Source organism: Haplochromis burtoni, unplaced genomic scaffold (genome assembly GCF_018398535.1).
Source record: "Haplochromis burtoni strain Fernald_Lab_line unplaced genomic scaffold, NCSU_Asbu1 Contig_24, whole genome shotgun sequence".
In the NCBI taxonomy this organism is placed as follows: domain Eukaryota; kingdom Metazoa; phylum Chordata; class Actinopteri; order Cichliformes; family Cichlidae; genus Haplochromis; species Haplochromis burtoni.
In genome coordinates this window covers 1609856-1623743 of record NW_024582385.1, presented here as the reverse complement: position 1 = coordinate 1623743, position 13888 = coordinate 1609856, and the positions used below count along the sequence as shown (strand labels likewise).

At 45.3% G+C, this 13888-nt stretch overlaps 1 protein-coding gene across 1 annotated transcript; it reads right to left on the bottom strand.

The window, feature by feature from the left end:
• Positions 1-631: 631 nt before the first annotated feature.
• Positions 632-13842, bottom strand: si:dkey-250d21.1. The gene is made up of 11 exons (XM_005926864.3): positions 13452-13842; positions 11622-11742; positions 10862-10969; positions 10723-10759; positions 8801-10605; positions 8669-8699; positions 5186-6954; positions 5049-5097; positions 3157-4955; positions 2919-2955; positions 632-2802 (listed from the first exon to the last, which is right to left on the bottom strand). Exons 1-11 carry the CDS (start codon positions 13544-13546, stop codon positions 1268-1270), a joined length of 7386 nt encoding a protein of 2461 aa, XP_005926926.1. The 5' UTR covers positions 13547-13842; the 3' UTR covers positions 632-1267.
• Positions 13843-13888: the final 46 nt, after the last annotated feature.

The following is a 13888-nucleotide window of genomic DNA, read 5'->3' as shown; positions in this document are numbered from 1 at the left end:
CTTCACCATGTTGGAATTAATAGCAAATAATTGACAAGAAAGTCAGACAATGCCCTGCAGCAGACCTACACAATGCATCTACTCTGAAAGCATTACACATTAACCAAAGCGTAGTTGTAACAATGCAGGCAAAGAGCGCCGATTTGCATCACTAGCGGAAAGTAGCCGGCAGTCTCTTACATGCCGAGCGTTGCAGTGCTTTTACTCATAGCTGGAGGACAAACAGAAATTGTGTAACACACATTTACCTGCTGTCCACAGATAACTTAGTGGTTGTATGACCTTAATAACAAACCTCCCTTTAAACCCACATCCTTGTTGATCAGTAAGTGAATCATGCAAGTCACGCTCCACTGAATACAAGTCTGACCAGCATTTAGCAATCATGGATGTATCATCAAGTAGCTTCAGGAAGAACGCATAGTTATTATAAAACCTGGCTCAGAAGAAAACATACACATTATAACCAACCCCACACATCCCAGCATTCATCAGTCACTTCACACCAGTCAAGTATTTCTGATGGCCCCATTGCGCCATCTTGTGTTAACACACTGATATGGCAACAGGCTTAAAGCAGTTCTTACCTCATGTACAAAGACAGGAAACCACAAGTCCAAGACCCAAAGCATCTTTTTGGAGCATTTTATTACTTTTTTGACAAATATATATGAAGGTTTTCCTATTAAGGAAACATTCTTTCAAAGATAAGTTTACAGCAAATTCATTCCTGCAAAGAGACAGGAAACAGATATGATGGAGCTAACCATTTCTATTTGTGCCCAGTAAAATGCAAGGGTGCAATTTAATCATTAGAATCAACTGATAACAGTGACACAAAAATCAGTATAGTCATTTCTGGTAATGAAAAACAAACAAACCCAAAAAAACAAGTATTTTTGAATGCCAATGGGACGTCTTTAAACATCCGTGTTATGATTTGGTGGGGTGAATTATTAGTTTTGCATCAAGGCACACAAGCATTGATAACTGTCAGTGGAGCATCATTTGTTTTCTTGATTTTTTTTGCCAAGACACTGGTCCCACTTGGCAGTACAGCTGTACAAACTACAGAATAAAAACAAACCAAAAAAGCATAAGATAGGACATTGCATGATTATAACCAAAGGGAATCTCAAAGAATTCGGATCGATAAATGTACACAGCAATATTGAGTTCAGATCTTGGGACCTCCACCTGTGTCGAGTTCTTCAGTATGGTAGGGGGTGACATCGCACTGACTCTCACTGCTCAAACGTGCTAGCCGCTACAGAGGATGCAGCTCAGCGAGGGATCTCTTTTCCTGTTCACAAAACTCCTGTAAACTCCTCCTTCCCTGCCTGAAGTTGCTCTCCCTCCTTGAAAACGGTAAGATGACCTGAAGTCGGAGGAGAGTTTCAATGTTGCTGAAACTTCTAATGTGTGACGTCTTGAGTGTGTCGAGCACAGTAGTTGGAAGATAGCCTGCCAGAGGATCCAACCATTTCTCCTTCCATGACTTCATCTCAGAGTGAAGGGAGGCCTGATCTGGCAGGTCCTCCTTGTACAGGCGGAACACAAGACCACTAAGAATGCTGGTTTCTACTTTGGACATTGCGTAAGGCACAATCTCCAGACACCTTAAGGTATCCAACACCTTTTCTGCAAAGAGGTCATCGATTTCTGCTATTGAATGCTCTACAATTTTCATGCTTAAAGATTCTTTGTAAAACTCGCTCAACGGCTCGAGGAGCGCTGAATGCAACATCGTAACGTGGAGTTTAGACGCCAGGGCAACAGCTTCCTCAAACCACACTTTGTGATGGCTGTCAAGATCACTCTTCAGTTTACTGAGGGATGCTTTGACATCAGGCAAGTTGTTCACGGCGAGCAACATATCTAAGGGTTTGCCCTGAAGCGACTGGCTTAGCTTTTTTGTAACAACCAAGACGTTCTTCTGCACCACCGTTGACAGAATGAACTCAAAGTTTCTGATTGTGTCAAAGAACTGAGATGCTTGTTGCTGGTTTGAAGTGCTGCCCTCCACTTTCAGCTCATTCAAGCACAGCATGATTGCTTCTAGGATATCTACAATCACCTCGTGCATGTCGTGACTCTTCTCCCAGTTCTTCATGAGCCTGTCCCTCAACTCGTTGCCCTTTCCCTCATCGCGCCGGAACACTTGAATGATCACGTCTTCCAGCTTGTTCTGGCGTTTCGCGTCTTCTGTGAGCCAATGCAACAGCTTACCGATGAGAACCGCTCCATCGGCTGCCTCTTCGGCGGGACAAGACCTAGCGAGCCACACGTTGAGAGACAAAGCAGAGCTGACAGTTCTAATGGCATGCGGGTATTTCTTAGCTATCGCTAAACTTACAGCCCTCATCTGAGCTCCCACTTCACCAACACTCAGCGAGGCCTGACCTCTACAGTACTCCATGTTGAGCCCCCACTTCTCCGACAGGGCGTTTTCGATAGCATTCGCAAGGGTGGCTGGGTCTTCGCTAAAGGGGATAAAGGCCAGCGTTTCCTCACACTGGATGTCCTCTTTGTTCAAGTACCTGATGCACAACGGGACATAGAGCTCGCCGTCAATTGCAACTGCTTGCTCAGTTATAACTGTGAAGAACTGAGAGTCCCAGAGTTCCTTGAGGATTTCTTCACGTAGCTGGGGTTCGTAGAAGGACACGGCTGTTCTCAGTCCTGGAACCATCTCCGGTATCACGTCATCCTCGGCGGATTTCACCTCACCGTCTTTGGCTTTCTCTGCTACACTGGAGCCATCTGACTCTGTTGGGGCTGCTGGTTTTCTTTCAATGGCGGCTATTTAAAAGATAACAAATGTATTCAAATATTAATTAACACACACACACAAATTTCTACTCTTGGTGTCTGTTAGAACTACTCTACCGATATTTTGTTGCCAATAAAGCACTTACCGCTGTCCAGCCTGTGTTTTTGCAGAAATTCCATTACCTGAAAATAAATGTACAACCATGTGAGTTGTTTGTTGTTTGCAGTTTGTTTGTTTGACTAATGCAGCTATGGCTGCATTAGTCGTTTGAGCTATAAAATAGCAGCTTTTTCCAAACTGGCAAAGACTCTTGACTTGAACACTTGGTGGGATGAATTAACGGCAGAGCTAGTTAATCAAAATGAAGAGTGTATTAAAGTTACCTGGGACAGGCATGGGCTGCTCTCTGGATCAACCTCCACGCACTTCTCAATGACCTCTGGCAGCCTCGTTAGTGTTGTGCAGTGAGAGAGGAGCATCACATGATCTGTTTTGCTTCCTTTGCATACAGTGTTTCTCAACAGATCCCTCATCGAATTCAGGGTGGTCTTCATCAGATCACACTCCATACTGACACTAGGCAGGACAGCTACTAGCCTAAGCAGTAAGGTAACAGTTGGATGGCTCTTGGACTCGGGGTGGACTAGCGTTTCAGCAATGGATGTTGGAAGAGCAACATCTTGGTAGTTCTCCCTCCACATGGCTGCCCAGGTGTTGAGCTCTTGTTCGGCAACTTCGGGCTCGGGTAGATCTGTAAGGTAGAGACTGAAAGGCTTGTATGTGGACTCGGACAATACAGGCTGTGGATTGCAAGAAGGCAGCAACGACAGGACTGACAGAGCCTTTAGGTGGCTGTCTGAGAAGCTGTACTTCATTTCATCAATTAGACTTTGCAGAAGAGGGATGCTGAGATTTTCTCTGTAATATATTTCCGGTGATTCATAGCTGTTGGCTTCCTCTGAGAAGCACACTTGCTCCGGAGCGACCCTGGTCGCCAGCTGGAATGCTTGCTCAAACCAAGTGGAGTGCATAGCGCTAACATTTTCTAACATTTTGTTGAGAATCTCTATGACGGAGGGGATTTTTTCCACTTCACAGAGAATATCAGCAGGGTTTCCACAGCGAAAAACAGTGCTACAGTTACGAAGAGGAGCGCACGCGTTCTTCAGTATTACAAGGGTGACGATGTAATCCATATTTCTCAGAGCAGTAGACAAAACTTGTGCATGCATTGATTTGGCACCTGTGGCAGTAGAGCTCACAGCGTCTAGGCAGCTAAGAACACCCTCTAGTGTGTCAGCGAGTATGTCAAAGAAGTCCTCCCTCTTTTTCCACCTCGAACAACAGGTTTCTGGAATTTCCTCCAGGGCCTCCCTTGGCATATTTAAAAGCCCGTCGATAGCCTGTGCCAACTGTCTTTCCAAACTCGGAGACTCGTCAAAGAACAGCAGCAGGTCTTCTGTAACATCCAGCATTTTTGCAACCGATGAGCAAGGCACACTTCTCGCCAGCCAATGGGCAAGGCCACAAGACTCACTGGGTGTCACAACACAAAGCGGGTAGCTCCTGAGGAATTCCAAAGACATTTTCTTCAAGCTTTGATAACCTGGGCCCAGCTGCATGAATGCCTGCCCCCGGCACTGCGACATAGGCAAGCTCCAGTCTTCTGTGAGAATCTTTGCGAGGTTGTTCGCTTGTCTATCAACATGGCAGTTTTCATCGAACGGCAGAAAGCCCAGGAGCTCGACTTTTGGAGCAGACTCTCCAACGTACCTCACAAAAACAGGTAGATGGGTCTTGTCACCAATTTTAACAGCCTTGTCTGTGATGAGCGAGAAGAAAGGAGACTCCTGTATTTCTTTCAGTATGACGTCTCTGATTCCATTCATGAGGAGCTTCACCATTTCGTCACTGCCTATAGAAGATGTGTTTTTTCCCTCACATCCAAACCAGTGACACATCCTTAATTCCTGGACAAAAAGTTCTCGGTCTTCTTCTGAGAGCTCACAAAGAGTGCTATTCTTTTTCCCCAGTAGTGCAGCCAGCCGGAAAAGTGTTGCCAGACTCTGACGATTATCACCTTTGCTCCCATTCTCATCTGCCAGTTTCAGCTCGGGCTCCTCCATCTTGTCTGGAGATTGGGGGATTTGGAGCTCCTCAGCCTCCACCTTTATGTATTCAACTAATAAACGAGAAAAAAAACAACAACACAGTGACTTTGACAAGTATTAGAAACATGGCAAAAAAAACCCATAATGTCTCACAGCAACCGTACCTTCCATATTATTTTCAGTGTTCTTGTTGAAGCTCTTGGATTCCTTATCCTGTAAGAATACCGAGGTATATTATTCCAGTGTTCATTAAAGAAACCCAAAATAAAACAAACTCTATTAAAAAAACAGAAGCACATACCAGACAGATACCCTCCAAGGCTTGTGGCGTAACCTTCAAACACTGGGTCACCATGCGGTCCAAGTCTCTGCTGAAGTCCGTGCCCACCTGCAGCAGAGCCAAGCACGGCGACCTATCTTTGGGATTCGTATCCCTCAGGTACTCTTGGAACTTCTTGTGACGCATTACAACGCCGCAGTCCTCCAGCGCTGTGCTGGGCAGCACCGACATAATCCTCAGCAGTGTGTTGATGTTCCCAAAGTACTGCATGAGCGGCAGGCGTAACGTGTGAAATATGGAGCTCGGGATGGTCACGGACGCCACTTTGGTCTTCCACGTCACTCTCCAACAGCACAGCTCGGTGAAGAAGTTGTCGGCGTCGGGCAGATCGCTGCTGTAGAGGGGCGGCTTTGATTTCAAGCTCTCAAACACGTAACTCACTGTGACCGAGCACGGGACCAGGGACAGGAAGTTCAGAGCTTCTTTGTGGTCTTCTGAGAAATGATCCTTCACAGTATTGATCAGGTTGTCTACCAGTGGCACGCTTAGGCCATCTTTATAATAACCGACCGGCTTTATCATGCTGTCCCGTGGTAAAGAGTTCTCAGGCACTTCAATCTGCACTCTCAGACTCTGTGCCATCGCACAGGCCTCGTCGAACCAGTTCTGGTGAAACACCTTCATGTTTGTTTTCACTCTGTTCAGAGTGGCCACAATACCGCTGATCTGACAAAGCTGGGATGCAGCAGTGAACTGGTCCTTCTGGATACCAGCACTCAGCTCTCTGGTAAAAGAGGACGCGTTCTTCAGCACCACCATGGCGATGATGAAATCAAACTCCATGACCTTGTGGAGAAGTGCTCCAGCTAGTTCCGATACAGACGCTTTCCATCTCTGTGGGTTGTTTTTGACTTTCTCCAGACATTCGACCAGAGGCTCCAGCATCTGCACAAACACCTCGTAAGAGTCGTGCTTCTCTTGCCAACAGGAACAGAACTTGCCCTGCAACTCCTGGACTTTTTCGTAGCTCTCTCTGAGACCAAAGTCTATCACGTGGTCGAGCTGCTTTTCTAGAGCAACGCTACTGCCAAAAAACATCAACACCTCTTCAAATGTATCCAGGGCTCTTTTAACAGCAGGCACTGGGATGGATTTTGACCACCACGTGTTGAAAGAATAGCAGGAGCAGTGTGTGCTTATAGCCAGAGGATACTTCTCTTGCACTTTGCAAGCAAAGGCTTTCAGCTTGTAGGAAACATCACCAGAGCCCAGGTACGCTTGACCTCTGCAATTTTTCAAATCGAGATGCCACTCCACGGTGACTATTCCCATAAGACGCTGTACCATAACATCGCATTCCAGATCCGCCTCGAGGAATCCCATCAGCTCTAAGCGCATGACATCGAAACTGTCCACAAACCGCAGAAAGAGCGGAAGATAGTCTCTCTCGCCCAGCTTCACGACGCGGTCAATAAACAAGGAAAAGAACGAGCTCCCCACCTCCATGATGATTCCCTCCCTGACAACGTTCTCGCACACACTGAGAACTTCTTTCATTTCAGACTTGGTCACGTACTCGACTTCTCCATCCTGAGGAGGACAGGCGTCACCATGGAGCCTGCTTTGGCTGCTGTATGCAGAGGTCACTGCGGCCTGTAGCGCAGACTTCAGAGCTTCTCTGTCGGTTTCTGCACATTTCATCTCCACAAGCCTGTCTGGATCCATCTCCAGGTTTATGAGCTGCAGTTCTTCCTCAGTGTCCTTCTCTGCGTGGTTTCCAAAGGAAGTCACTGAAACGACAGGAGCAATGTTTCTGATTTGATTTTGAAAATTTGAATTTGAAATATAAATGAATGTAATCGGAGTAAAGTTTTACACTTCAACCTCACTGAGTTAGTTTGGAGTTAGAGCTGTGCGATATGACCTAATTTTTTTACATCCTGATAAAAGACATTTATCGTCCCAACGACGATAAATAATCACAAAAATGTAAAAAAAAATTTTTTACACTCGACTTGCATGAAGTGTTTTCAGCTGGGCATCATGTACCTGGCGTCGAGCATACAACTTATGTCTGAAAAAGCATAGTTTTAACAGCCATTTTCTTTGTGAGTCTTTATTACACGGCGTGCTGCGGGGGAAAGCGTGCTCTAACGTTTGAGTCTGAGGTTATCTGGAGCACCTGACGGCTCTTTTTTTGCTTCTCGTCCCAGAGTACAGTTTTCTGGTCCGTGTCAGACTTTTCATAACCAACCCATGCCCGTGCTACAGAGGCAGCCCCTCATTTAGAAATAAGGTCCTGGTTTGTTTTGACTGGTTTTTCCGTTTGTCATCATTTTAGTTTATTTTGAAAAGACTCAACAGGATCTTCAGCTTTATTGTGAAAGGTTTATGTGGAAAATAAACAAGCGGACGGCAGAGCCACACGCTGGGTTTATCGTCGTTGTTGCTAACGACAACGCGTAAAAACAGTCGCTTGTCCGTCCGTAGTGTGGTTATTTTAAATATAAGAGAAAGAGAGAACTTTTAGAAATTAATATAGCTGCAGTGACCATCAAAACGATGAAATATTGCCGTAAACAGTTTATTTTGCGACACCATGAAACAAACAATAGCGTGATATGAAACGATGTTTTTATATCGTCATCAGATACATATCATCATATCGAACAGGCCTATTTGGAGTCACCAAAGTTAAATAGCAAACAGTTGATTTAATGTGGTTAATTTGTTTTATTACATAATGAGATTACTCTATACTCTAAACCAGCAACCTTTCTTTGTGCTACGGACCAGTTTAATGTCGGTCAATATTTTCACGGACCGGCCTTTAAGGTGTCGCGGATAAATACAACAAAATAAAATGATACAACAAGACAAAAACGCTGGTATTTTGTAAATATAATAATAAATGCAAATTCACTGTGTAATTGTGTAACTTTATTAGCAGCACCCTCCTGAAATGCACCAACAACACTGAGAGTAATGTCCTCCTCTCTGCCCCTTAATGCTCTCTGGTCGCCATGGTAACGCGTAAATATTTCTTTCAAAATAAGACACAACTACACCAGGGGAAAAGACCCAGGGAAAGCGAGTTAATGATAAAAACCCTGAAAACCATAAATTTCACACCTGAGCCACAACTCTCGCAGCCCGGTACCGGTCCGTGACCCGGTGGTTAGGGACCGCTTCTCTAAATGATGGTGTGCATATTTGGCTTACATTGTTGAGTCAGTGACTCGTGTACGTTGCAGTAGTTTCTTGGAGGAGGCCGAGCATGGAGCTGGTTCAAGTGCAGAGGCCAACCATGCTGACCGTATTTTGTTGTGAATAAAGTTCTGTTCAGTTGACTTCTGTTACAGGACCACTTACTTACTTACTTACATTGTGCACAATGAGCACTTTTCCTATATACAGCTGCATTTAACTATATTCAATGGCTCATAAATAATGTGTGAACAACAAGCAGAAAATTATTTCATGATTTGCTTTTCATAATCTCACCTTGTGGAGGCTTCTCTTTTGTATCATCATCCTGTAACACAAACAGGCACCAATGTGACGTCATGTCAGGATAAATAAACGATCACCACTGATTAAGGTCAGATATGAAATTTGCTCAGCTTATCAACTCACCATTTTCAGCATCAGTAGGATGTCTGGGTGCTTCTGGACATACGAATCCACCATTTGTTCAACACTGAAGTGCACGTCCTGGTTAACGTAGACGTACGCCATGCTGCACTGTCTTTGATCATCTGGCGTGGCTCTCAGGTACGAGTGGCAGCGCTCCAGCACCATGTGGTATTGACCATACACGTCTGCCTCCGCGTTTACGCAGGGAACAGTTCCCAAGACCCTCAGCAAGCTCTGCACGTTCGGGTAAAATCCGATATCTGGAATCTTGAGGGTAGCAAAGACCGTGGTTGGAAGAATCCTGCGCTTGCTCGCGTGCCTCCACTTCACTTCCCAGCAGCCGAGCTCTTCGTAGAACGTGTCGGGCCGTGCGAGGTTGTTCAAGTTGGCGTCTGCTACTTTATCCCTGCGGATGCTGAAATTATGGTCGGCCATGTAAGACGGCACCAACGAGAGCCATCTGAGAATCCTCACCATCTCTGTGCTGAACACTCTCTTCACCTCTGCGACGAGGTACTGCAAGATGGGCCGGCTCAGAGTTTCTCTGTAAAAGTCTTCCAGCGGCGTCTCGGTGGCGTCCCCTTGAGCCATCTCCGGTTTGGTGACCTCCACTCCCAGCTTCTTCGCTCGACCGACTGCGTCTGAAAACCATTTCCTGTGGAATATTGCAAGCTCTTGTTGGTATTTGCTTACCAACTTTAAGGCATTGGAAATTGTGTACTGCAAAGTACTGCTGATGCTAATTATTCCCCTGAGACTTGAGTTGAGTATGCTCACACAGCAGAGGGTGTTCTTCAGAACAACGAGTGTCATAATGAAATTGAAATTCTTCAAAATGGGCTTGAGCTTGGCCATCTGCTCAGCAGTGTCTTCATCTACCTTTGAAATGATCTCGTTGATGCAGTTCAGGAATGGCTCAAGAATATCTAGCATGGTCTGGAAGCCATCAGTGCCGTATTCCCAGTTCCCACTAATAGCTGCCTTGATCCTGTCCACTTCCCCTTTTATGTGCCCGTATGTCATCTGGATCTTTCCCTCCAGTCGCTTGCACAGCTCTGGTGTTCTCCTGAGTAACGAGGCCACTTCCTCTACAGTGTCTGCAACCGTCTGGATGGAGGGCACGGGCATGCAGCGAATGATCCATATGTTGAAAGCGTACGGGTCGCTTGGCGACAGCACGACTTGCGGAAACTCCTGCAGAATTCGGCAAGTGAGATCTCGCATTTTCTGACACATGCTACCTGTAACGAGATAAGTGAGTCCTCTGCAGTGCTCCATTCTGAGCCCCCACTTGTTTCGCAGCTCAGACAGGAGCATGTAAAACAGATTCTCTCCATCCATGTCGCACGGCAAGAACCCGACGAGGTGCTTTTGTGGAAACCCAGCTACTGTGACGGACCTGATGAACACTGGGATCTGCTCCTTTCCTTCTATCTTGGTCACATCCTGAAGCAGAATGGAGAAGAACCTTGCCAGCCTGAGGCTGTTCTGGATTTCCTCTCGCATCAGACCTTCGCTGAACTGCAGGATCTCTTTCTTGTCGATCTTTTCCAAACAGACCTGACTGAGCGCCCGCTGACCCCTCGCGCCTCCGATCGGCTCGTCGGCATTGATGTTTGCACCGTTGATGCTGAATCCCGTCAGTGCCAGGATTTCCTTAAAGTAGACTTTCAGAGTCTCTTTTGCTTTGGAGGTGGCTGCATCCTCTTGGGTTTGGTTTTCTTTTTGCAGTTCACTTGCTGCGCTGTTCTCTCCACATCCGCTCTCTTCTTTCGTCTCCTCCGTTACTTCTGCGGCTGTGTTTTCTTAAGCATGAGAAGACATACTGATTTCAAAAACACTTATTCAGTCCGTCATTGTTTACAACACGAGCACATTTGCTAAAATACACGAAAAAAAATGAATCGAAGCAGTTACTGTACCTTTTGTCTTTTTCACAGCAGTATCATCCTCTTCTGACTAGTTTGGTGAAATGGATAATTAAACATTTTTAGGATGTTAATGTTTGACTTAAAAAAACATTCCAACAAGAGCAATTCAAAGACCTGGACAGACACTTACAGGATCTCTGGCTCGCTTCCTGCTGTAGGTCGACTGATTGTTCGCAGGCCTTGTGACGTCAAATATTGTTGGAACAGCATCTTCCTTTAACACACAACTGGATGAACTCTGACAAAACAAACATGCACACAAACAAAAATATGAAGCATCACACTGATGCATTTCTCTACTATCAAAATGTCAATACAGGGGATTATAACAAAGAAATCAAAATGATCTGACATTTGTAAACAAAGCAGATTTTTGCACTTATAGTTTGAGTGGTGTTGATAAAACTGAAGAATCTTTTATAGTTTTATTAAGTTGCATTATGCTGATTGCACAGATGTGCTTGCAAAAAAGCACTTGTGTTTGACATCAATAAGCTGCACAAACATGGGGATTTTTAATCTGCTGTTGTATGATATCAGGCTGCCCACGTGTACCTAATGAACTGGAATTCTCTACTAGCACCTGCTCGCCCCACACTGAGTGTCACCTCAGTGTCTGAGTGTCACCTCAGTGTGGGTGGGGCTGAAAGCCCCGTGACATCATTTGCATACTACATCCTTACAATCCCTCTGGATTCTGTCGGTGGCACAAAAACCTCTGCTTGCTTGGAACCCCGGCTGTGTAGGTACTAAAACAGTACCCGGTACCAGGTTCTACCACCTAATGGAAAAGTCTAAAAACCGAGTCGAGTAGGTGTTACTGCAAAAGAGCCTTTTATTTAGTTAGTTGATCTTAACTGAGAGCAATGAGCAGCAGACCCGCTTCTCACCTGGTGAGAGATCATAGACGGCTCAAAGTGCTTTGCACAAAGTCTGTAAAGCTTATGCAGCTGTTCAGGAGGTTCTGAAGCCAAATCTGGACGAAGACAGTTCTCCAACCATTGGTTGCAGCTGCAAAACACAAGAGGACAAAGGTGTCAGTTGTTGGAGGCACAAACAAATACAGAGTAAAACGGACACCAGCGAAACACCGAACATAAAGAAAAAACCCATAAAAGCCCCCAAACATCATTTGGGTTCTCAAAGCATTGAAATGTCTTAGGATGTACTTAATTATGCGCTGTATCCAAGCACAACCGTCACCCACCCAACTCCCCTGATGAACTTCACTCACAGTGAGCATAATGAACAGTTTGTCACAGCGCCCAAACCCGCCTCTCTCACACACACACACACACACACACACACACACACACACACACACACGTATTTGGAAAGCTCTCTTAAGGGGCACAATGAGGTTCATGATTTTATGCATTGTGGTTTAACTGAGGCCATTTCTGGAAGCAGTGGCGCACACACACACGTCGCATAGATTAATGAATTACTTAACGCAGGACAGCAGCTGCTGAAGAGCATTTGGAGTGTAGTGTTTGGGCGCTGTTCCCGTGCTATGCTCAGGCTCACCTAGCTGCTAGGTGATCACAAATAAACCGGGGTCCACCTTGTAGATGTGGCACAGTTCAGATCATCTGGCCTAAGCAGCCCCTGTTTACTTTCACTTCAACGCTGTTCACTGTGAAGCAGAACTATGACTGCACTGCTTGTGTTTTTATGAACACTGAAACTTGCAGCCAATGCAGTTTTATTCTTTATTTCTTCAGAGCGCATAATTGCACTTTGCCTCACTGGTGGCACTACTGGAACAAATTAAATGAATTAAGTGTGAATGACTGCCGTGGCTGATTCACATGCGCTCGTTTCCCTCTGACACAGCCTTATTATTATTCATCTCTACTAAATTGCTTTAGTAGTGCATTATTAGCTGTTTTGACATCAGATGGGCGCTTATTTACACTTAAGCCAAAGCTGAAGGCAAACTCCTTTAAATGTGTCTTAGACCTCATGATCTGCTAGTAGGCAGTATTTCCTCTGGCATGGAGGACTTCCTGTCCACAGACACTGTACCTTGATTCAGTCAGCTAGCGTGCATCTGTCACTCAGCCACAGTCCTTATTAATTCTCGAATTTATTTGTAAGTCGGTCAACAGAGCCAGTTATGATTCACGACAACAAAAAGCTAAAAGGACGGACGAGATAACTATTAATTCACAGGGCGATCACATGGACACTGCTTAAATATTGTAATATTTATACGCTACACAATGAGCTGCGATGGAAAATTACTATGGAACTGCGCAGCTTTGTGAGCAACAACCAAAACACCACCAAAAGCATTATTAATTGCAGGTGTTTTAATTGTGCTAAGCTAACGCGAGTCATTCTCATATTGCCGCACCGCTGGGATGGTAAGTGCTGTGCACTGATGGTGATTTAAATAGAGCACAAAAAAAAGTTTTTAACTAAGGCTTCTCAGCGTGTGTGAAATGACTGAACTTAAAGGAAATTCCCAAAAGGCCGTTTTTCACGTCGGTGTCCGTTTCTGAGGCTGAACGAGTGACCGGAGTCTTATTTCACACGGACTTTTCTTTCAGGAGTAACGTTAAGTCTGCGCCATTTTCCACCGAGTTGTGTCACTATTAGCCAACATGATGTTAGGCTAACGCCAGTGCTAACAGCCTGTAGCCAACACATTTATTCTGCATGCTCAGCGACTCGTTTCTCTAGCTGCATCTCAATGAAATAAGCATAAGTCTTACCGCTCCGGATCCAATGGAAAGCTAAAAAGTGGAGTGGTCTTTTCGGATCCCCGCTGCTGGTAATCACAGTTCGCTGCGGCGCAGCAGTCAGTCATTTTGGATTGCAATGAAGCTAGCAAGCAAGTTAGCTAGCTTAGCTGGCGGTTGCAAGCTGGCAAGCCTACTGTGAGCAAACCTGTAGGACAGTCTACAGAGTCATGCCTTGGGCAAAACCTGCAACCAACACAGTTGACTTTCACTGTTATTCTCGCTTATTGCCTCTTTGCCAGACTAAGAACCTACTAATTCCATGCTTTCAAAAGTTGATGCTGCGTGCTGAGCCAAAGTCGCCAAAAGCGTGTTATCCCATCAACCAGGAACTAAGTGCTGCAATAAAAATATTCACCAGCAGAGGGCAGAATACCATGACCAAAGAGCATTATTGTCAAGATGACTTA

Bases quoted from the DNA above. Each gene is read 5' to 3' on its own strand.
- si:dkey-250d21.1 (XM_005926864.3), bottom strand. From the start codon at position 13,546: ATGACTGACTGCTGCGCCGCAGCGAACTGTGATTACCAGCAGCGGGGA. The intron at 10,606-10,722 runs GTACAGTAACTG...CTCATGCTTAAG, and splicing joins TGCTGTGAAAAAGACAAAAG to AAAACACAGCCGCAGAAGTA. The intron at 4,956-5,048 runs GTACGGTTGCTG...CTCGTTTATTAG, and splicing joins CACTGAAAATAATATGGAAG to TTGAATACATAAAGGTGGAG.